Source organism: Melanostigma gelatinosum (assembly GCF_949748355.1).
Source record: "Melanostigma gelatinosum genome assembly, chromosome: 13".
NCBI lineage: Eukaryota > Metazoa > Chordata > Actinopteri > Perciformes > Zoarcidae > Melanostigma > Melanostigma gelatinosum.
Window position 1 is genome coordinate 7,156,538 of NC_136646.1, and position 24,721 is coordinate 7,181,258.

The 24,721-nt window shown below is 25.0% G+C and overlaps 1 protein-coding gene across 1 annotated transcript; it reads right to left on the reverse strand.

The window, feature by feature from the left end:
• Window positions 1–19,628: 19,628 nt before the first annotated feature.
• Window positions 19,629–23,955, reverse strand: LOC306787481 (peroxisome assembly protein 12-like). Its single transcript, XM_079282623.1, has 4 exons — window positions 23,745–23,955; window positions 22,414–22,541; window positions 21,436–21,959; window positions 19,629–20,243 (listed from the first exon to the last, which is right to left on the reverse strand). Exons 2-4 carry the CDS (start codon window positions 22,534–22,536, stop codon window positions 19,814–19,816), a joined length of 1,077 nt encoding a protein of 358 aa, XP_079138749.1. The 5' UTR covers window positions 22,537–22,541; window positions 23,745–23,955; the 3' UTR covers window positions 19,629–19,813.
• Between the last annotated feature and the right edge of the window lie 766 nt (window positions 23,956–24,721).

Here is a 24,721-nt window from a genome sequence, read left to right on the forward strand (position 1 = left end):
AAAAAATATTTTTTTTTCCAAAGTAACTAAAAAAATATTTTTTTTTCCAAAGAAACTAAAAAAATATTTTTTTTTCCAAAGAAACTAAAAAAATATTTTTTTTTCCAAAGTAACTAAAAAAATGTTTTTTTTCCAAAGAAACTAAAAAAATATTTTTTTTTCCAAAGTAACTAAAAAAATGTTTTTTTTCCAAAGAAACTAAAAAAATATTTTTTTTTCCAAAGTAACTAAAAAAAATTTTTTTTTTCCAAAGTAACTAAAAAATTTTTTTTTTCCAAAGTAACTAAAAAAATTTTTTTTTTCCAAAGTAACTAAAAAAAATTTTTTTTTTCCAAAGTAACTAAAAAAAATTTTTTTTTTCCAAAGTAATTAAAAAAATATATTTTTTTCCAAAGTAACTAAAAAAATATTTTTTTTTCCAAAGTAACTAAAAAAATATTTTTTTTTCCAAAGTAACTAAAAAAATATTTTTTTTTACAAAGTAACTAAAAAAATATTTTTTTTTCCAAAGTAACTAAAAAAATATTTTTTTTTCCAAAGTAACTAAAAAAATATTTTTTTTTCCAAAGAAACTAAAAAAATATTTTTTTTTCCAAAGTAACTAAAAAAATTTTTTTTTCCAAAGAAACTAAAAAAATATTTTTTTTTCCAAAGTAACTAAAAAAATATTTTTTTTTCCAAAGTAACTAAAAAAATATTTTTTTTTCCAAAGAAACTAAAAAAATATTTTTTTTTCCAAAGAAACTAAAAAAATATTTTTTTTTCCAAAGTAACTAAAAAAAAATTTTTTTTTCCAAAGAAACTAAAAAAATATTTTTTTTTCCAAAGAAACTAAAAAAATATTTTTTTTTCCAAAGTAACTAAAAAAAAATTTTTTTTTCCAAAGTAACTAAAAAAATTTTCTTTTTCCAAAGTAACTAAAAAAAATTTTTTTTTTCCAAAGTAACTAAAAAAATATTTTTTTTCCAAAGTAATTAAAAAAATTTTTTTTTTCCAAAGTAACTAAAAAAAATTTTTTTTTTCCAAAGTAACTAAAAAAATTTTTTTTTCCAAAGTAATTAAAAAAATTTTTTTTTTCCAAAGTAACTAAAAAAAATTTTTTTTTTCCAAAGTAACTAAAAAAATATTTTTTTTTCCAAAGTAACTAAAAAAATAATTTTTTTTCCAAAGTAACTAAAAAAATATTTTTTTTTCCAAAGAAACTAAAAAAATATTTTTTTTCCAAAGTAACTAAAAAAATAATTTTTTTTCCAAAGTAACTAAAAAAATATTTTTTTTTCCAAAGTAACTAAAAAAATATTTTTTTTCCCAAAGTAACTAAAACATTTTTTTTTTCCAAAGTAACTAAAAAAATATTTTTTTTTCCAAAGTAACTAAAAAATTATTTTTTTTTCCAAAGTAACTAAAAAAATATTTTTTTTTCCAAAGTAACTAAAAAAATATATTTTTTTTCCAAAGTAACTAAAAAAAAAAATTTTTTTCCAAAGTAACTAAAAAAATATTTTTTTTTCCAAAGTAACTAAAAAAAAAAAATTTTTTCCAAAGTAACTAAAAAATTTTTTTTTTTCCAAAGTAATTAAAAAAATATTTTTTTTTCCAAAGTAACTAAAAAAATATTTTTTTTTCCAAAGTAACTAAAAAAATATTTTTTTTTCCAAAGTAACTAAAAAAATATTTTTTTTTCCAAAGTAACTAAAAAAATATTTCTTTTTCCAAAGTAACTAAAAAAATATTTTTTTTTCCAAAGTAACTAAAAAAAATATTTTTTTTCCAAAGTAACTAAAAAAATATTTTTTTTTCCAAAGTAACTAAAAAAATATTTTTTTTTCCAAAGTAACTAAAAAAATATTTTTTTTCCCAAAGTAACTAAAAAAATATTTTTTTTTCCAAAGTAACTAAAAAATTTTTTTTTTTCCAAAGTAACTAAAAAAATATTTTTTTTCCAAAGTAATTAAAAAAATATTTTTTTTTCCAAAGTAACTAAAAAAAATTTTTTTTTTCCAAAGTAACTAAAAAATTTTTTTTTTCCAAAGTAATTAAAAAAAAAAATTTTTTTCCAAAGTAACTAAAAAAAATTTTTTTTTTCCAAAGTAACTAAAAAAATATTTTTTTTTCCAAAGTAACTAAAAAAATATTTTTTTTTCCAAAGTAACTAAAAAAATATTTTTTTTTCCAAAGTAACTAAAAAAATATTTTTTTTTCCAAAGTAACTAAAAAAATATTTTTTTTCCAAAGAAACTAAAAAAATATTTTTTTTTCCAAAGTAACTAAAAAAAAATTTTTTTCCAAAGAAACTAAAAAAATATTTTTTTTTCCAAAGTAACTAAAAAAATATTTTTTTTTCCAAAGTAACTAAAAAAATATTTTTTTTTCCAAAGTAACTAAAAAAATATTTTTTTTTCCAAAGAAACTAAAAAAATATTTTTTTTTCCAAAGAAACTAAAAAAATATTTTTTTTTCCAAAGTAACTAAAAAAATGTTTTTTTTCCAAAGAAACTAAAAAAATATTTTTTTTTCCAAAGTAACTAAAAAAATGTTTTTTTTCCAAAGAAACTAAAAAAATATTTTTTTTTCCAAAGTAACTAAAAAAAATTTTTTTTTTCCAAAGTAACTAAAAATTTTTTTTTTTCCAAAGTAACTAAAAAAATATTTTTTTTTCCAAAGTAACTAAAAAAAATTTTTTTTTTCCAAAGTAACTAAAAAAAATTTTTTTTTTCCAAAGTAATTAAAAAAATATATTTTTTTCCAAAGTAACTAAAAAAATATTTTTTTTTCCAAAGTAACTAAAAAAATATTTTTTTTTCCAAAGTAACTAAAAAAATATTTTTTTTTACAAAGTAACTAAAAAAATATTTTTTTTTCCAAAGTAACTAAAAAAATATTTTTTTTTCCAAAGTAACTAAAAAAATATTTTTTTTTCCAAAGAAACTAAAAAAATATTTTTTTTTCCAAAGTAACTAAAAAAATTTTTTTTTCCAAAGAAACTAAAAAAATATTTTTTTTTCCAAAGTAACTAAAAAAATATTTTTTTTTCCAAAGTAACTAAAAAAATATTTTTTTTTCCAAAGAAACTAAAAAAATATTTTTTTTTCCAAAGAAACTAAAAAAATATTTTTTTTTCCAAAGTAACTAAAAAAATGTTTTTTTTTCCAAAGAAACTAAAAAAATATTTTTTTTTCCAAAGTAACTAAAAAAATTTTTTTTTTTCCAAAGTCACTAAAAAAATATTTTTTTTTCCAAAGTAACTAAAAAAATATTTTTTTTCCCAAAGTAACTAAAAAAATATTTTTTTTTCCAAAGTAACTAAAAAAATATTTTTTTTTTCCAAAGTAACTAAAAAAATATTTTTTTTCCCAAAGTAACTAAAAAAATATTTTTTTTTCCAAAGTAACTAAAAAAATATTTTTTTTCCAAAGTAATTAAAAAAATATTTTTTTTTCCAAAGTAACTAAAAAAATATTTTTTTTTCCAAAGTAACTAAAAAAATATTTTTTTTTCCAAAGTAACTAAAAAAATATTTTTTTTTCCAAAGTAACTAAAAAAAATAAAAAAATTTCCAAAGTAACTAAAAAAATATTTTTTTTTTCAAAGTAACTAAAAAAATATTTTTTTTTCCAAAGTAACTAAAAAAATATTTTTTTTTCCAAAGTAACTAAAAAAATATTTTTTTTTCCAAAGTAACTAAAAAAATATATTTTTTTCCAAAGTAACTAAAAAATATATTTTTTTTTCCAAAGTAACTAAAAAAATATTTTTTTTTCCAAAGTAACTAAAAAAATATTTTTTTTTCCAAAGTAACTAAAAAAATATTTTTTTTTCCAAAGTAACTAAAAAAATATTTTTTTTTCCAAAGTAACTAAAAAAATATTTTTTTTTCCAAAGTAACTAAAAAATATATTTTCTTTTCCAAAGTAACTAAAAAAATATTTTTTTTTCCAAAGTAACTAAAAAAAATTTTTTTTTTCCAAAGTAACTAAAAAAATATTTTTTTTTCCAAAGTAACTAAAAAAATGTTTTTTTTCCAAAGAAACTAAAAAAATATTTTTTTTTCCAAAGTAACTAAAAAAATGTTTTTTTTCCAAAGAAACTAAAAAAATATTTTTTTTTCCAAAGTAACTAAAAAAAATTTTTTTTTTCCAAAGTAACTAAAAAATTTTTTTTTTCCAAAGTAACTAAAAAAATATTTTTTTTTCCAAAGTAACTAAAAAAAATTTTTTTTTTCCAAAGTAACTAAAAAAAATTTTTTTTTTCCAAAGTAATTAAAAAAATATATTTTTTTCCAAAGTAACTAAAAAAATATTTTTTTTTCCAAAGTAACTAAAAAAATATTTTTTTTTCCAAAGTAACTAAAAAAATATTTTTTTTTACAAAGTAACTAAAAAAATATTTTTTTTTCCAAAGTAACTAAAAAAATATTTTTTTTTCCAAAGTAACTAAAAAAATATTTTTTTTTCCAAAGAAACTAAAAAAATATTTTTTTTTCCAAAGTAACTAAAAAAATTTTTTTTTCCAAAGAAACTAAAAAAATATTTTTTTTTCCAAAGTAACTAAAAAAATATTTTTTTTTCCAAAGTAACTAAAAAAATATTTTTTTTTCCAAAGAAACTAAAAAAATATTTTTTTTTCCAAAGAAACTAAAAAAATATTTTTTTTTCCAAAGTAACTAAAAAAATGTTTTTTTTTCCAAAGAAACTAAAAAAATATTTTTTTTTCCAAAGTAACTAAAAAAATTTTTTTTTTTCCAAAGTCACTAAAAAAATATTTTTTTTTCCAAAGTAACTAAAAAAATATTTTTTTTCCCAAAGTAACTAAAAAAATATTTTTTTTTCCAAAGTAACTAAAAAAATATTTTTTTTTTCCAAAGTAACTAAAAAAATATTTTTTTTCCCAAAGTAACTAAAAAAATATTTTTTTTTCCAAAGTAACTAAAAAAATATTTTTTTTCCAAAGTAATTAAAAAAATATTTTTTTTTCCAAAGTAACTAAAAAAATATTTTTTTTTCCAAAGTAACTAAAAAAATATTTTTTTTTCCAAAGTAACTAAAAAAATATTTTTTTTTCCAAAGTAACTAAAAAAAATAAAAAAAATTCCAAAGTAACTAAAAAAATATTTTTTTTTTCAAAGTAACTAAAAAAATATTTTTTTTTCCAAAGTAACTAAAAAAATATTTTTTTTTCCAAAGTAACTAAAAAAATATTTTTTTTTCCAAAGTAACTAAAAAAATATATTTTTTTCCAAAGTAACTAAAAAATATATTTTTTTTTCCAAAGTAACTAAAAAAATATTTTTTTTTCCAAAGTAACTAAAAAAATATTTTTTTTTCCAAAGTAACTAAAAAAATATTTTTTTTTCCAAAGTAACTAAAAAAATATTTTTTTTTCCAAAGTAACTAAAAAAATATTTTTTTTTCCAAAGTAACTAAAAAATATATTTTCTTTTCCAAAGTAACTAAAAAAATATTTTTTTTTCCAAAGTAACTAAAAAAAATTTTTTTTTTCCAAAGTAACTAAAAAAATATTTTTTTTTCCAAAGAAACTAAAAAAATATTTTTTTTTCCAAAGTAACTAAAAAAAAATTTTTTTTTCCAAAGTAACTAAAAAATTATTTTTTTTCCCAAAGTAACTAAAAAAATATTTTTTTTTCCAAAGTAACTAAAAAAATATTTTTTTTTCCAAAGTAACTAAAAAAATATTTTTTTTTCCAAAGTAACTAAAAAAATATTTTTTTTTCCAAAGTAACTAAAAAAATATTTTTTTTTCCAAAGTAACTAAAAAAATATTTTTTTTTCCAAAGTAACTAAAAAAATTTTTTTTTTTCCAAAGTAACTAAAAAAATATTTTTTTTTCCAAAGTAACTAAAAAAATATTTTTTTTTCCAAAGTAACTAAAAAAATATTTTTTTTCCAAAGTAACTAAAAAAATATTTTTTTTTCCAAAGTAACTAAAAAAATATTTTTTTTCCCAAAGTAACTAAAAAAATATTTTTTTTTCCAAAGTAACTAAAAAAATATTTTTTTTCCAAAGTAACTAAAAAAATATTTTCTTTTCCAAAGTAACTAAAAAAATATATTTTTTTCCAAAGTAACTAAAAAAATATTTTTTTTTCCAAAGTAACTAAAAAAAATTTTTTTTTTCCAAAGTAACTAAAAAAATATTTTTTTTCCAAAGTAATTAAAAAAATATTTTTTTTTCCAAAGTAACTAAAAAAAATTTTTTTTTTCCAAAGTAACTAAAAATTTTTTTTTTTCCAAAGTAATTAAAAAAATATTTTTTTTTCCAAAGTAACTAAAAAAAATTTTTTTTTTCCAAAGTAACTAAAAAAATATTTTTTTTTCCAAAGTAACTAAAAAAATAATTTTTTTTCCAAAGTAACTAAAAAAATATTTTTTTTTCCAAAGTAACTAAAAAAATATTTTTTTTTCCAAAGTAACTAAAAAAATATTTTTTTTTCCAAAGTAACTAAAAAAATATTTTTTTTTCCAAAGTAACTAAAAAAATATTTTTTTTTCCAAAGTAACTAAAATTTTTTTTTTTTTCCAAAGTAACTAAAAAAATATTTTTTTTTCCAAAGTAACTAAAAAAATATTTTTTTTCCAAAGTAACTAAAAAAAAAATTTTTTTTCCAAAGTAACTAAAAAAAAAATTTTTTTTCCAAAGTAACTAAAAAAAAATTTTTTTTTCCAAAGTAACTAAAAAAATATTTTTTTTTCCAAAGTAATTAAAAAAATATTTTTTTTTCCAAAGTAACTAAAAAAATATTTTTTTTTCCAAAGTAACTAAAAAAATATTTTTTTTCCCAAAGTAACTAAAAAAATATTTTTTTTTCCAAAGTAACTAAAAAAATATTTTCTTTTCCAAAGTAACTAAAAAAATATTTTTTTTTCCAAAGAAACTAAAAAAATATTTTTTTTTCCAAAGTAACTAAAAAAATATTTTTTTTTCCAAAGTAACTAAAAAAATATTTGTTTTTCCAAAGTAACTAAAAAAATATTTTTTTTTCCAAAGTAACTAAAAAAATATTTTTTTTTCCAAAGTAACTAAAAAAATATTTTTTTCCAAAGAAACTAAAAAAATATTTTTTTTTCCAAAGTAACTAAAAAAATATTTTTTTTTCCAAAGTAACTAAAAAAATATTTTTTTTTCCAAAGTAACTAAAAAAATATTTTTTTTTCCAAAGAAACTAAAAAAATATTTTTTTTTCCAAAGAAACTAAAAAAATATTTTTTTTTCCAAAGTAACTAAAAAAATGTTTTTTTTCCAAAGAAACTAAAAAAATATTTTTTTTTCCAAAGTAACTAAAAAAATGTTTTTTTTCCAAAGAAACTAAAAAAATATTTTTTTTTCCAAAGTAACTAAAAAAATTTTTTTTTTTCCAAAGTAACTAAAAAAAATTTTTTTTTTCCAAAGTAACTAAAAAAATATTTTTTTTCCAAAGTAATTAAAAAAAAAAAATTTTTTCCAAAGTAATTAAAAAAAAAAATTTTTTTCCAAAGTAACTAAAAAAATTTTTTTTTTCCAAAGTAACTAAAAAAATATTTTTTTTTCCAAAGTAACTAAAAAAATAATTTTTTTTCCAAAGTAACTAAAAAAATATATTTTTTTCCAAAGAAACTAAAAAAATATTTTTTTTCCAAAGTAACTAAAAAAATATTTTTTTTCCCAAAGTAACTAAAAAAATATTTTTTTTTCCAAAGTAACTAAAAAAATTTTTTTTTTTCCAAAGTAACTAAAAAAATATTTTTTTTTCCAAAGTAACTAAAACAATTTTTTTTTTCCAAAGTAACTAAAAAAATATTTTTTTTTCCAAAGTAACTAAAAAAATATTTTTTTTTCCAAAGTAACTAAAAAAAAATTTTTTTTTCCAAAGTAACTAAAAAAATATTTTTTTTTCCAAAGTAACTAAAAAAAATTTTTTTTTTCCAAAGTAACTAAAAAAATTTTTTTTTTTCCAAAGTAATTAAAAAAATATATTTTTTTCCAAAGTAACTAAAAAAATATTTTTTTTTCCAAAGTAACTAAAAAAATATTTTTTTTTCCAAAGTAACTAAAAAAATATTTTTTTTTACAAAGTAACTAAAAAAATATTTTTTTTTCCAAAGTAACTAAAAAAATATTTTTTTTTCCAAAGTAACTAAAAAAATATTTTTTTTTCCAAAGAAACTAAAAAAATATTTTTTTTTCCAAAGTAACTAAAAAAAAATTTTTTTTCCAAAGAAACTAAAAAAATATTTTTTTTTCCAAAGTAACTAAAAAAATATTTTTTTTTCCAAAGTAACTAAAAAAATATTTTTTTTTCCAAAGAAACTAAAAAAATATTTTTTTTTCCAAAGAAACTAAAAAAATATTTTTTTTTCCAAAGTAACTAAAAAAATGTTTTTTTTTCCAAAGAAACTAAAAAAATATTTTTTTTTCCAAAGTAACTAAAAAATTTTTTTTTTTTCCAAAGTCACTAAAAAAATATTTTTTTTTCCAAAGTAACTAAAAAAATATTTTTTTTTCCAAAGTAACTAAAAAAATATTTTTTTTTCCAAAGTAACTAAAAAAATATTTTTTTTTCCAAAGTAACTAAAAAAATATTTTTTTTCCCAAAGTAACTAAAAAAATATTTTTTTTTCCAAAGTAACTAAAAAAATATTTTTTTTCCAAAGTAATTAAAAAAATATTTTTTTTTCCAAAGTAACTAAAAAAATATTTTTTTTTCCAAAGTAACTAAAAAAATATTTTTTTTTCCAAAGTAACTAAAAAAATATTTTTTTTTCCAAAGTAACTAAAAAAAAAAAAAAAAATTCCAAAGTAACTAAAAAAATATTTTTTTTTCCAAAGTAACTAAAAAAATATTTTTTTTTCCAAAGTAACTAAAAAAATATTTTTTTTTCCAAAGTAACTAAAAAAATATTTTTTTTTCCAAAGTAACTAAAAAAATATTTTTTTTTCCAAAGTAACTAAAAAATATATTTTTTTTTCCAAAGTAACTAAAAAAATATTTTTTTTTCCAAAGTAACTAAAAAAATATTTTTTTTTCCAAAGTAACTAAAAAAATATTTTTTTTTCCAAAGTAACTAAAAAAATATTTTTTTTTCCAAAGTAACTAAAAAAATATTTTTTTTTCCAAAGTAACTAAAAAATATATTTTCTTTTCCAAAGTAACTAAAAAAATAATTTTTTTTCCAAAGAAACTAAAAAAATATTTTTTTTTCCAAAGTAACTAAAAAAAAATTTTTTTTTCCAAAGAAACTAAAAAATTTTTTTTTTTTCCAAAGTAACTAAAAAAAAATTTTTTTTTCCAAAGTAACTAAAAAAATATTTTTTTTTCCAAAGAAACTAAAAAAATATTTTTTTTTCCAAAGTAACTAAAAAAAAAATTTTTTTTCCAAAGTAACTAAAAAATTATTTTTTTTTCCAAAGTAACTAAAAAATTATTTTTTTTCCCAAAGTAACTAAAAAAATATTTTTTTTTCCAAAGTAACTAAAAAAATATTTTTTTTTCCAAAGTAACTAAAAAAATATTTTTTTTTCCAAAGTAACTAAAAAAATATTTTTTTTCCAAAGTAACTAAAAAAATATTTTTTTTTCCAAAGTAACTAAAAAAATATTTTTTTTTCCAAAGTAACTAAAAAAATATTTTTTTTTCCAAAGTAACTAAAAAAATATTTTTTTTTCCAAAGTAACTAAAAAAATATTTTTTTTTCCAAAGTAACTAAAAAAATATTTTTTTTCCAAAGTAACTAAAAAAATATTTTTTTTTCCAAAGTAACTAAAAAAATATTTTTTTTCCCAAAGTAACTAAAAAAATATTTTTTTTTCCAAAGTAACTAAAAAAATATTTTTTTTCCAAAGTAACTAAAAAAATATTTTCTTTTCCAAAGTAACTAAAAAAATATTTTTTTTTCCAAAGTAACTAAAAAAAAATTTTTTTTTCCAAAGTAACTAAAAAAAAAATTTTTTTTCCAAAGTAACTAAAAAAATATTTTTTTTCCAAAGTAATTAAAAAAATATTTTTTTTTCCAAAGTAACTAAAAAAATTTTTTTTTTTCCAAAGTAACTAAAATTTTTTTTTTTTTTCCAAAGTAATTAAAAAAATATTTTTTTTTCCAAAGTAACTAAAAAAAATTTTTTTTTTCCAAAGTAACTAAAAAAATATTTTTTTTTCCAAAGTAACTAAAAAAATATTTTTTTTTCCAAAGTAACTAAAAAAATATTTTTTTTTCCAAAGTAACTAAAAAAATATTTTTTTTTCCAAAGTAACTAAAAAAATATTTTTTTTTCCAAAGTAACTAAAAAAATATTTTTTTTTCCAAAGTAACTAAAAAAATATTTTTTTTTCCAAAGTAACTAAAATTTTTTTTTTTTTCCAAAGTAACTAAAAAAATATTTTTTTTTCCAAAGTAACTAAAAAAATATTTTTTTTTCCAAAGTAACTAAAAAAAAATTTTTTTTTCCAAAGTAACTAAAAAAAAATTTTTTTTTCCAAAGTAACTAAAAAAAAATTTTTTTTTCCAAAGTAACTAAAAAAATATTTTTTTTTCCAAAGTAATTAAAAAAATATTTTTTTTTCCAAAGTAACTAAAAAAATATTTTTTTTTCCAAAGTAACTAAAAAAATATTTTTTTTCCCAAAGTAACTAAAAAAATATTTTTTTTTCCAAAGTAACTAAAAAAATATTTTCTTTTCCAAAGTAACTAAAAAAATATTTTTTTTTCCAAAGAAACTAAAAAAATATTTTTTTTTCCAAAGTAACTAAAAAAATATTTTTTTTTCCAAAGTAACTAAAAAAATATTTTTTTTTCCAAAGTAACTAAAAAAATATTTTTTTTTCCAAAGTAACTAAAAAAATATTTTTTTTTCCAAAGTAACTAAAAAAATATTTTTTTTCCAAAGTAACTAAAAAAATATATTTTTTTCCCAAAGTAACTAAAAAAATATTTTTTTTTCCAAAGTAACAAAAAAAATATTTTTTTTTCCAAAGTAACTAAAAAAATATTTTTTTTTCCAAAGTAACTAAAAAAATATTTTTTTTTCCAAAGTAACTAAAAAAATATATTTTTTTCCAAAGTAACTAAAAAAATATTTTTTTTTCCAAAGTAACTAAAAAAATATTTTTTTTTCCAAAGTAACTAAAAAAAAAATTTTTTTCCAAAGAAACTAAAAAAATATTTTTTTTTCCAAAGTAACTAAAAAAATATTTTTTTTTCCAAAGTAACTAAAAAAATATTTGTTTTTCCAAAGTAACTAAAAAAATATTTTTTTTTCCAAAGTAACTAAAAAAATATTTTTTTTCCAAAGTAACTAAAAAAATATATTTTTTTCCCAAAGTAACTAAAAAAATATTTTTTTTTCCAAAGTAACAAAAAAAATATTTTTTTTTCCAAAGTAACTAAAAAAATATTTTTTTTTCCAAAGTAACTAAAAAAATATTTTTTTTTCCAAAGTAACTAAAAAAATATTTTTTTTTCCAAAGTAACTAAAAAAATATTTTTTTTTCCAAAGTAACTAAAAAAATATTTTTTTTTCCAAAGTAACTAAAAAAATATTTTTTTTTCCAAAGTAACTAAAAAAATATTTTTTTTTCCAAAGTAACTAAAAAATTTTTTTTTTTTCCAAAGTAACTAAAAAAATATATTTTTTTCCAAAGTAACAAAAAAAATATTTTTTTTTCCAAAGTAACTAAAAAAATATTTTTTTTTCCAAAGTAACTAAAAAAATATTTTTTTTTCCAAAGTAACTAAAAAAATATTTTTTTTCCAAAGTAACTAAAAAAATATTTTTTTTTCCAAAGTAACTAAAAAAATATTTTTTTTTTCCAAAGTAACTAAAAAAATATTTTTTTTTCCAAAGTAACTAAAAAAATATTTTTTTTTCCAAAGTAACTAAAAAAATATTTTTTTTTCCAAAGAAACTAAAAAAATATTTTTTTTTCCAAAGTAACTAAAAAAAATTTTTTTTTTCCAAAGAAACTAAAAAAAAAATTTTTTTTCCAAAGTAACTAAAAAAAATTTTTTTTTTCCAAAGTAACTAAAAAATTTTTTTTTTTTTTCCAAAGAAACTAAAAAAAATTTTTTTTTCCAAAGTAACTAAAAAAAATTTTTTTTTTCCAAAGTAACTAAAAAAATTTTTTTTTTTCCAAAGTAACTAAAAAAAAATATTTTTTTTCCAAGTAACTAAAAAAAAATTTTTTTTTCCAAAGTAACTAAAAAAATATATTTTTTTCCAAAGTAACTAAAAAAATATTTTTTTTTCCAAAGTAACTAAAAAAATATTTTTTTTCCAAAGTAACTAAAAAAATATTTTTTTTTCCAAAGTAACTAAAAAAAATTTTTTTTTTCCAAAGTAACTAAAAAAATATTTTTTTTCCAAAGTAATTAAAAAAATATTTTTTTTTCCAAAGTAACTAAAAAAATATTTTTTTTTCCAAAGTAACTAAAAAAATATTTTTTTTTCCAAAGTAACTAAAAAAATATTTTTTTTTCCAAAGTAACTAAAAAAATATTTTTTTTTCCAAAGTAACTAAAAAAATATTTTTTTTTCCAAAGTATCTAAAAAAAATTTTTTTTTCCAAAGTAACTAAAAAAAATTTTTTTTTCCAAAGTAATTAAAAAATATTTTTTTTTCCAAAGTAACTAAAAAAAATTTTTTTTTCCAAAGTAACTAAAAAATATTTTTTTTTCCAAAGTAACTAAAAAAATATTTTTTTTTCCAAAGTAACTAAAAAAATTTTTTTTTTCCAAAGTAACTAAAAATTTTTTTTTTTTCCAAAGTAACTAAAAAAAATTTTTTTTTCCAAAGTAACTAAGTAAATAAGTCGTTGTATAGCATGCTGAATGAAGTCATAAATAAGTCGTAGTATAGCTTGTTGAATGAAGTCATAAATAAGTCGTTGTATAGCATGTTGAATGAAGTCATAAATAAGTCATAGTATAGCATGCTGAATGAAGTCATAAATAAGTCATAGTATAGCATGCTGAATGAAGTCATAAATAAGTCGTAGTATAGCTTGTTGAATGAAGTCATAAATAAGTCGTAGTATAGCATGCTGAATGAAGTCATAAATAAGTCATAGTATAGCATGCTGAATGAAGTCATAAATAAGTCGTAGTATAGCTTGTTGAATGAAGTCATAAATAAGTCGTTGTATAGCATGTTGAATGAAGTCATAAATAAGTCATAGTATAGCATGCTGAATGAAGTCATAAATAAGTCATAGTATAGCATGCTGAATGAAGTCATAAATAAGTCATAGTATAGCATGCTGAATGAAGTCATAAATAAGTCGTAGTATAGCATGCTGAATGAAGTCATAAATAAGTCATAGTATAGCTTGTTGAATGAAGTCATGAATAAGTCGTATTATAGCATGCTGAATGAAGTCATAAATAAGTCATAGTATAGCATGCTGAATGAAGTCATAAATAAGTCATAGTATAGCATGCTGAATGAAGTCATAAATAAGTCGTAGTATAGCATGCTGAATGAAGTCATAAATAAGTCATAGTATAGCATGTTGAATGAAGTCATAAATAAGTCGTAGTATAGCATGCTGAATGAAGTCATAAATAAGTCGTATAGCATGCTGAATGAAGTCATAAATAAGTTATAGTATAGCATGCTGAATGAAGTCATAAATAAGTCATAGTATAGCATGCTGAATGAAGTCATAAATAAGTCATAGTATAGCATGCTGAATGAAGTCATAAATAAGTCGTAGTATAGCATGCTGAATGAAGTCATAAATAAGTCGTAGTATAGCATGCTGAATGAAGTCATAAATAAGTCGTAGTATAGCATGCTGAATGAAGTCATAAATAAGTCATAGTATAGCATGCTGAATGAAGTCATAAATAAGTCATAGTATAGCATGCTGAATGAAGTCATAAATAAGTCGTAGTATAGCTTGTTGAATGAAGTCATAAATAAGTCGTTGTATAGCATGCTGAATGAAGTCATAAATAAGTCATAGTATAGCATGCTGAATGAAGTCATAAATAAGTCGTAGTATAGCTTGTTGAATGAAGTCATAAATAAGTCGTAGTATAGCATGCTGAATGAAGTCATAAATAAGTCATAGTATAGCATGCTGAATGAAGTCATAAATAAGTCATAGTATAGCATGCTGAATGAAGTCATAAATAAGTCGTAGTATAGCATGTTGAATGAAGTCATAAATAAGTCGTTGTATAGCATGTTGAATGAAGTCATAAATAAGTCATAGTATAGCATGCTGAATGAAGTCATAAATAAGTCATAGTATAGCATGCTGAATGAAGTCATAAATAAGTCGTAGTATAGCATGCTGAATGAAGTCATAAATAAGTCATAGTATAGCTTGTTGAATGAAGTCATAAATAAGTCGTAGTATAGCATGCTGAATGAAGTCATAAATAAGTCATAGTATAGCATGCTGAATGAAGTCATAAATAAGTCATAGTATAGCATGCTGAATGAAGTCATAAATAAGTCGTAGTATAGCATGCTGAATGAAGTCATAAATAAGTCATAGTATAGCATGTTGAATGAAGTCATAAATAAGTCGTAGTATAGCATGCTGAATGAAGTCATAAATAAGTTGTATAGCATGCTGAATGAAGTCATAAATAAGTTATAGTATAGCATGCTGAATGAAGTCATAAATAAGTCATAGTATAGCATGCTGAATGAAGTCATAAATAAGTCATAGTATAGCATGCTGAATGAAGTCATAAATAAGTCGTAGTATAGCATGCTGAATGAAGTCATAAATAAGTCGTAGTATAGCATGCTGAATGAAGTCATAAATAAGTCGTAGTATAGCATGCTGAATGAAGTCATAAATAAGTCATAGTATAGCATGCTGAATGAAGTCATAAATAAGTCATAGTATAGCATGCTGAATGAAGTCATAAATAAGTCGTTGTATAGCATGCTGAATGAAGTCATAAATAAGTCATAGTATAGCATGCTGAATGAAGTCATAAATAAGTCATAGTATAGCATGCTGAATGAAGTCATAAATAAGTCGTTGTATAGCATGCTGAATGAAGTCATGAATAAGTCATAGTATAGCATGCTGAATGAAGTCATAAATAAGTCATAGTATAGCATGCTGAATGAAGTCATAAATAAGTCGTAGTATAGCATGCTGAATGAAGTCATGAATAAGTCATAGTATAGCATGCTGAATGAAGTCATATATAAGTCGTAGTATAGCATGTTGAATGAAGTCATAAATAAGTCGTAGTATAGCATGCTGAATGAAGTCATAAATAAGTCGTAGTATAGCATGCTGAATGAAGTCATGAATAAGTCATAGTATAGCATGCTGAATGAAGTCATAAATAAGTCGTAGTATAGCATGCTGAATGAAGTCATATATAAGTCGTAGTATAGCATGTTGAATGAAGTCATAAATAAGTCGTAGTATAGCATGCTGAATGAAGTCATAAATAAGTCGTAGTATAGCATGCTGAATGAAGTCATAAATAAGTCGTAGTATAGCATGTTGAATGAAGTCATAAATAAGTCGTAGTATAGCATGCTGAATGAAGTCATAAATAAGTCGTAGTATAGCATGCTGAATGAAGTCATAAATAAGTCGTAGTATAGCATGCTGAATGAAGTCATAAATAAGTCGTAGTATAGCATGCTGAATGAAGTCATAAATAAGTCGTAGTATAGCATGCTGAATGAAGTCATAAATAAGTCGTTGTATAGCATGCTGAATGAAGTCATAAATAAGTCATAGTATAGCATGCTGAATGAAGTCATAAATAAGTCATAGTATAGCATGCTGAATGAAGTCATAAATAAGTCGTAGTATAGCATGTTGAATGAAGTCATAAATAAGTTATAGTATAGCATGCTGAATGAAGTCATAAATAAGTTATAGTATAGCATGCTGAATGAAGTCATAAATAAGTTATAGTATAGCATGCTGAATGAAGTCATAAATAAGTTATAGTATAGCATGCTGAATGAAGTCATAAATAAGTCATAGTATAGCATGCTGAATGAAGTCATAAATAAGTCATAGTATAGCATGCTGAATGAAGTCATAAATAAGTTATAGTATAGCATGCTGAATGAAGTCATAAATAAGTTATAGTATAGCATGTTGAATGAAGTCATAAATAAGTCATAGTATAGCATGTTGAATGAAGTCATAAATAAGTTATAGTATAGCATGTTGAATGAAGTCATAAATAAGTCATAGTATAGCATGTTGAATGAAGTCATAAATAAGTTATAGTATAGCATGTTGAATGAAGTCATAAATAAGTTATAGTATAGCATGTTGAATGAAGTCATAAATAAGTCATAGTATAGCATGTTGAATGAAGTCATAAATAAGTTATAGTATAGCATGTTGAATGAAGTCATAAATAAGTCATAGTATAGCATGTTGAATGAAGTCATAAATAAGTTATAGTATAGCATGTTGAATGAAGTCATAAATAAGTCGTAGTATAGCATGCTGAATGAAGTCATAAATAAGTCGTAGTATAGCATGCTGAATGAAGTCATAAATAAGTCGTAGTATAGCATGCTGAATGAAGTCATAAATAAGTCATAGTATAGCATGCTGAATGAAGTCATAAATAAGTCATAGTATAGCATGCTGAATGAAGTCATAAATAAGTCGTTGTATAGCATGCTGAATGAAGTCATAAATAAGTCATAGTATAGCATGCTGAATGAAGTCATAAATAAGTCATAGTATAGCATGCTGAATGAAGTCATAAATAAGTCGTTGTATAGCATGCTGAATGAAGTCATGAATAAGTCATAGTATAGCATGCTGAATGAAGTCATAAATAAGTCATAGTATAGCATGCTGAATGAAGTCATAAATAAGTCGTAGTATAGCATGCTGAATGAAGTCATGAATAAGTCATAGTATAGCATGCTGAATGAAGTCATATATAAGTCGTAGTATAGCATGTTGAATGAAGTCATAAATAAGTCGTAGTATAGCATGCTGAATGAAGTCATAAATAAGTCGTAGTATAGCATGCTGAATGAAGTCATGAATAAGTCATAGTATAGCATGCTGAATGAAGTCATAAATAAGTCGTAGTATAGCATGCTGAATGAAGTCATATATAAGTCGTAGTATAGCATGTTGAATGAAGTCATAAATAAGTCGTAGTATAGCATGCTGAATGAAGTCATAAATAAGTCGTAGTATAGCATGCTGAATGAAGTCATAAATAAGTCGTAGTATAGCATGTTGAATGAAGTCATAAATAAGTCGTAGTATAGCATGCTGAATGAAGTCATAAATAAGTCGTAGTATAGCATGCTGAATGAAGTCATAAATAAGTCGTAGTATAGCATGCTGAATGAAGTCATAAATAAGTCGTAGTATAGCATGCTGAATGAAGTCATAAATAAGTCGTAGTATAGCATGCTGAATGAAGTCATAAATAAGTCGTTGTATAGCATGCTGAATGAAGTCATAAATAAGTCATAGTATAGCATGCTGAATGAAGTCATAAATAAGTCATAGTATAGCATGCTGAATGAAGTCATAAATAAGTCGTAGTATAGCATGTTGAATGAAGTCATAAATAAGTTATAGTATAGCATGCTGAATGAAGTCATAAATAAGTTATAGTATAGCATGCTGAATGAAGTCATAAATAAGTTATAGTATAGCATGCTGAATGAAGTCATAAATAAGTTATAGTATAGCATGCTGAATGAAGTCATAAATAAGTCATAGTATAGCATGCTGAATGAAGTCATAAATAAGTCATAGTATAGCATGCTGAATGAAGTCATAAATAAGTTATAGTATAGCATGCTGAATGAAGTCATAAATAAGTTATAGTATAGCATGTTGAATGAAGTCATAAATAAGTCATAGTATAGCATGTTGAATGAAGTCATAAATAAGTTATAGTATAGCATGTTGAATGAAGTCATAAATAAGTCATAGTATAGCATGTTGAATGAAGTCATAAATAAGTTATAGTATAGCATGTTGAATGAAGTCATAAATAAGTTATAGTATAGCATGTTGAATGAAGTCATAAATAAGTCATAGTATAGCATGTTGAATGAAGTCATAAATAAGTTATAGTATAGCATGTTGAATGAAGTCATAAATAAGTCATAGTATAGCATGTTGAATGAAGTCATAAATAAGTTATAGTATAGCATGTTGAATGAAGTCATAAATAAGTTATAGTATAGCATGTTGAATGAAGTCATAAATAAGTTATAGTATAGCATGTTGAATGAAGTCATAAATAAGTTATAGTATAGCATGTTGAATGAAGTCATAAATAAGTTATAGTATAGCATGTTGAATGAAGTCATAAATAAGTTATAGTATAGCATGTTGAATGAAGTCATAAATAAGTTATAGTATAGCATGCTGAATGAAGTCATAAATAAGTCATAGTATAGCATGTTGAATGAAGTCATAAATAAGTTATAGTATAGCATGTTGAATGAAGTCATAAATAAGTTATAGTATAGCATGTTGAATGAAGTCATAAATAAGTTATAGTATAGCATGTTGAATGAAGTCATAAATAAGTTATAGTATAGCATGTTGAATGAAGTCATAAATAAGTCATAGTATTGCATGCTGAATGAAGTCATAAATAAGTCATAGTATAGCTTGTTGAATGAAGTCATAAATAAGTCATAGTATAGCTTGTTGAATGAAGTCATAGTGTAGTACAAGGGTACATACACATCAGTGAGGTCCAGTTGGAGAGCATTTCCTCATGCAAAGGTCCAGAACATCACAATGTCTAACTTGCTCTAGTTGTATCATTTGTACAGTCAACAACTGACTGTTTAATCAAATATGGAAAGTTCAATTGAATCTCAACAATATTTGTCAGATTTCAAATTGAACTGAATGAATTATAAATAATACATACCGGTACTCTAATAAATAAATGTTCTTCTCTCATTTCAAGTAAAATAAGGGCTGCATTTAAGGATAAATGATCTAACAGAACACTTTTGAAAAATGTGACTTCCAATAACAGAAAAATTAATTTAACTGAATCGTTTAACTGAAACCAAAGAAGTCACGGCATCCCTTTATTTATTTATCATCCTCTAATAAGAGATATGTGTGTGCACGAACTAAATCTGTGGTTATTGAACCACTTGTTTCTGCTCTATTCCGCTCCGTTAACATCTTTGTTGGTCAGTGAATTAATACATTTTTCTCCTATTTTGACATTTTATGAACCAAACTCTGAATTGATCAAAATAAATGACTCAATAAAAACATTTAAATAATCATTAGTTGCAACCCCAATTTATAAACTTTTTTTTGACAAAAGTTAGTTTAGTTGAAACTAAATGTTAACTTTTGTAATCAGCCTTTAAAAAAAGAAAAACTGAATGTACAAACTTCAACCATCCAATCACCAACTTGCCAATGGCTAGCTTAGCCGCGAACATTTCCTCACCATTAACTCAGCGTACGCGGAGTAGAGTTTGGGACGCTGAACAAATACAATTGTACTTTATTACAAATGTAAAAAATAATAAAAATAATTCAATCTCCTTAATACCACGGTGGAAACAATTTCAGAACTTTTTATTTATGAGAGAAAATTGCAGCATCGCATATAAATCAGCTGGAATCAGTTTGATTTGATTTGAAATATTTATTAACAGTATGTACATCGCAGAGCCCATTTTATACTAAAGAAAAACAAAGTATATCAACAGAGGGAAACTAATTATTGAATGAATTATGAATGAGTTATTTTAAAAAGAAAAGGGAAAAAAAGGCCACTTCCTTTCTCTCCAGAAGAGTTTGTATTTGGGAGAGTAAACCTGAAAACGTGGTGAGTAGACTCGTGTACTAACTCTCCGGGGAGTAGATCTTGATGAGGTGTTGCGGCTCGGTGGGGTAGCCGGTGACCGGGCAGCGGCGGTTGGCTTTCACGTACGTGTAGACGCAGCGGTAGCAGAAGACGAAGCCGGAGGTGGACAGCACCGTGGCGTTGGAGCGAAGCCCGCGGCACAGTGGACAGTCCCTGCTGTCGGCACCGGGCGGAGCTTCCTCGCCGCGGTCGGCCGGGGAGTCCCGCCCGCTCCGCTCCCGCCGCAGGTGGAGTGGGGGTGGGGGAGCGGGCAGGGAGGTGAGGCTCTTCACGGTGCTCTGGTTGTCCGAGGAGTACCACCACTCCAGGAACTGCAGGAAGAAGACGCCCAGCGAGAGGGAACTGGAGAGGGACACGGCCGCGCCGCGCGCCGCCTGCGACATCAACCACCACGCTCTCTGCGCCAGGCTGCAAACGGGAGAACAATGCATTGTGGGTGGTGAATTCAAGAGCTTTGTCTGAAATTGGGACTCATGCAAGAACACTTGTTAAACATTTTCCTGACTTTAACTTCTCTTACTTTCTTCTGTGACCGAATTACAGCACCTGGGTTCAGTAGGGAGGCACCCTAGAAACCCTGTTCTAAATAAGTACGGTCTGGAGTTAACTGCTATCAGTACTGTAGAAGTTACTGAGTGAGACCTCGTCTCAAACCTCCTCTCTCTGTGCTTCACACACACACACACACACACACACACACACACACACACACACACACACACACACACACACACACACACACACACACACACACACACACACACACACACACACACACACACACACACACACACACACACGAAAAAGATCCAGTGTGGCTACATTTACTCCAGTAAATGCTGAGAACTCTCGTTGTATCAAATGCAATAAAACCTTCACAAGTAAGGGAGCTAACACCAGCAATTTATCACAACATGTGTCGAAAACAGTAAACACAGAACATTAATCTGCAGAAATGCTCAGTTTTCTACTGTTTGTGGAGCAGCCGTCCATCCTCGTCCACTGCAGGTAACGTTAGCGATGCCATACGGAGTTTGATCATAAGAATAGACGAATAAATTAATTGTTTAGCTGCGAATGTCTTTAAAAGATTTTGGAACTTCTTGTGTTGCTGCTCAAGAAATACTATTTGTTTACCTACAAGAATAATAACGCAATGTCGATTATTTTCTTAATGAATCCTCTTTTCTCGCAAAATAATCAGTAAGAACAGAGAAGAGTGTTGATAAGAGTACTAATATCAATAAAATCCAAACGATACCCATCCCTAGGTGCACGTTCGTCACATTTGTTCATTACTATGAGCCCCGCTAACAATACGAGGCAGCCTGTTCTGCTCCATCTGTGGACATGTTTCATTCCCAAAAATGTTAGCAAAGAGTAAAGACTTCACACCACAGAGCTTCTAGTCCTGCTGTTGGATATCAGTCGACAAAACCTAACAAGAAGTTATCAAGTGTCAGTAGAAACCATTACAAAAAAATATTTACAGCTGCGAGTGAGCCTCAAAGAAGGTCAAAAATAGATTGTCCTCCACGTGGAGGAGGGCACAGGTTGGTTAACACTCTCACCACTGACTGAACATTAAGCCGACACGTACCTCCCATCAGCTGGGTTGCCAGATTTGCTGCTCCTCAGCTCCATGTCCCTGACATCCTGAACGTTAAGTCGTGCCAGTCGGACCCTGGCCAGCCACAGCAAGGGATTATGGGTCCCGGCGACTCCAAAGATGAAGAGCAGCTGCTGGCAGAAGGCCCAGGCCTGCCAGGCGGAGCCGACGTACGGGTACGCCGCCACGGCCGCCCGGTACAGCCTCTGGCTCCTGGTCTGTGCCAGCCGGATGGAGAAGTCCTCCTCATCCCTCTGCCGCGCCAGCGTCGCCTCCAGCTTGGCCCGCAGGTACGGCGCCAGGCACAGCAGGAGGAGGGAGCGCCAGCGCAGCCTCCCGCGGACGGGAAGCCCTCGCCACCCCGACACCCTCTTCAGGCCGTAAAAGTTCTCGGAGAAGGAGGCGCTGCAGTGGGACAGGAAGTGGTTCTGGAGGAGGACGTCCAGCAGCAGGGAGAGCTCGTCGAAGCTTCGCCACAGGAAGCCGAAACGGGATGGGTTGGACTCTGCCAGAACCTGAGAGGGTCGCCAACACGGGGCTGGTTAGAGCAATTTAATGGAAGAACACAATTTCTGGCTCGTTCTATCAATAGGCCGTCTCATTTAAATATACATCTATTTTCCATTAATTAAAAATATTTTTTTATTAATTAAAATAATTATGTATTTATTAACTCATACAATTAAATCAATTATTTAATTTTGTGGACTCCAAAAATTGTATTATATATAATTTAATTAAATTGAGTACAATGCAGCAAAATAAAAAGCTTTTCAGAAGCAACAAAAGACGTGGAAGTTCCCAAAAATAGTGATCTTCGGCAAAAATCCGGATTCTCATATTTACCAGAAAGTTCTTACACAACACCGCGCAAATGCATTCCAAATGTTTGACACAGAACAAATAATAATGAATAAATGAATAGAAAAAGTAAGAGACGGTTGGCGGAGGTTGAAGGCGCTCGCTCACCTTGACGGCGTGTCTCAGTGCCGGTCGGACCGCCTCCATCAGAGACTCCTGAGCCAGGACCTCGAAGATGGACGGCTGCTCGGCGGCGGCCGTGGAGGTCAGATGGGCTCCGGCCTCGGCCATGGCTGCTGCAGGACCACAACACAAGGACTGTTAAATACTACGGCGGAAGGGCATCCATGCATCAACATTATATTCAAGTCACAGAGCTTTGCTTGGGTTAGGAAACAGAATTGCACCTTTTCGAAGAAAAATGTTGGTGTCGTGCAACAGATGCAATATTTGTTCAAAAGCGTTACATTTTTAGCAAACAACTACCTGGATGTTAGAAGGATCCCTTTATTGTTCAGAGAAAGTGGATGCTTGGCACGGTGACATTAAGACACAAAGTCGGTTTACATCGCATATTTTTGTGACAAAAATATTATGGATGTCTGTATTCATACTTACATTTCTTTATTTTGATATCCTTTCATTAAAAATTTTCTTTCCCACTTTGTTTTTCAGAAAATAAAGTTGTTGTATCATGACCACAAATGAGTAATAAATTACCCTAATGCATTTCCTGTGGAAATACATTAAAACTTTGTCAGTTGTACAGTATTAACAGTCAACAACACCTCAACTGTCTTTAGAATAAACACTCAGCTTACACAGCAACGATTTTCCATTCTAAGTAAGAGTGTTTTTAAATGTTCTGTAAACTATTGTGTAAAGTCCAACACACGGGGTGCAATGATCACAGACAGAAACAGGTCGTTTGTCTCTCAATTTGTTTGTGACACTTTTCTTTTCAAATTTGTTACAAACTAAAATATTTTTTGTGCAGAACTCGAATGATAATTTATGCAACGTTATGATCATTCGGACATCCTGTTTGGCACACAACGTTAGGTACTGAATAAGGGTCAAAGTTCACTCAAGCGTTAACCAACATGTCAGCTTTCATCAAAGCAGGTGACTTCAAATATGACACCTTTAGAGTTGTTTGTTTTTTTAAATGTAACCTTTATTAAAAAGTTATGGGCAATTCCAAAAATGAATTTCTTGTGGTAAAGTCTGTGAGATAACGTCTTCCCTGAATGTTCATATAAAGCATCTCAATGTATGTTTAGCTAGCTGGACAGTAGAGAGAAGTTAACGGAAGTTGTCTGACCTAACGTTAGTGAAACACAAGTAACATTACAGATCACACTCAGGACAAAGTGCACCTCTAGCCACAAAGAGACGTTTAGTATCAGTAAACTGTATTAATAACAAGCACAGACGGGGTTGTAGCGGTAACTTTTACAGCAATGTGATTAAACGTCGACAACGTAACGTTAACTTACCTTCCTGCGCTAACGTTAGCTGGAAGTTAGCACTGCGTCGCTGCTGTTTCCGGCTTCGTCAACATCACGCGGTGGTTTGAAAACACCGCTTGTTACTCCGAACACGAGCTAAAGCTCCGCAGAGGGACTGGTAATTTGACATTTTTTCTTCTGTTGTTGAATGACCACTCGACGCTGCATGGTGCACTGGCACTACCCACAACAACCACCACTTCTTCTCTTGTTGTTTTTACGGCAGATGGCATCCTTTACGATGCATTACTGCCCCCTATTGGAGTTAATCGTCCACTGTCGTCCGATTCTGGCACAGCCTCGTTTGATGCTTTTAAAAATATCTGTTTTCTTTCATCTTGGCCTGTCCTCGTCCTCGTCCTCGCCCCGTACTCCTGCCATCACAGCCCTTCTTTCCACTTCATACTTCCTGTTTGAAAACAGGACGTGTCTCCTTTTCTTGACACTGATTACAATGACCAGTGGGATGTTTATGTAAGTGTACTGTTCAAGTTGCTGTGAGCAAATCTGAATCTACTCATGATCATAGCCTACTGGTTCTTTTTCCATTCATACATTATTTTGTATTTAATGTAAGCGTCTTCCTTTTATCTCACTATCCCAATTTGCACATTTCCAGTATTATATTCAAGGCAAGATAGATGATTGAAACAGGAACTTGTAGGTTGTGGACCAGGACCCTTCAGGCCACTATGTCAGTAGCTTTTGTGAACCACATTCCCCAAACAAACCATTTCCCTAAACGTACATTCTGGCACACCTGGGCAAGCGTCCGCTGCGCCTGGTTGTAAACCCAACCTGAGAACCAGCATGGACGCTCACATGGGACGTTTTGTGGGCAAATCAGCTGCGGTTTTGTTTTCCTGTTGGGTCATCCATCTGGCTCCCTGCCTGTCTGCCGCACCCTCTGAAACATTCACACGCAAACTCTTCATACGAGGTCAACAGTCTTTATATAATAATAA

Coding starts and splice junctions, on each gene's coding strand:
- LOC306787481 (XM_079282623.1), bottom strand. CDS start 22,536: ATGGCCGAGGCCGGAGCCCATCTGACCTCCACGGCCGCCGCCGAGCAG. Junction 21,960..22,413: donor CACTGAGACACGCCGTCAAG/GTGAGCGAGCGC, acceptor CGACCCTCTCAG/GTTCTGGCAGAGTCCAACCC. Junction 20,244..21,435: donor GGCAACCCAGCTGATGGGAG/GTACGTGTCGGC, acceptor TCCCGTTTGCAG/CCTGGCGCAGAGAGCGTGGT.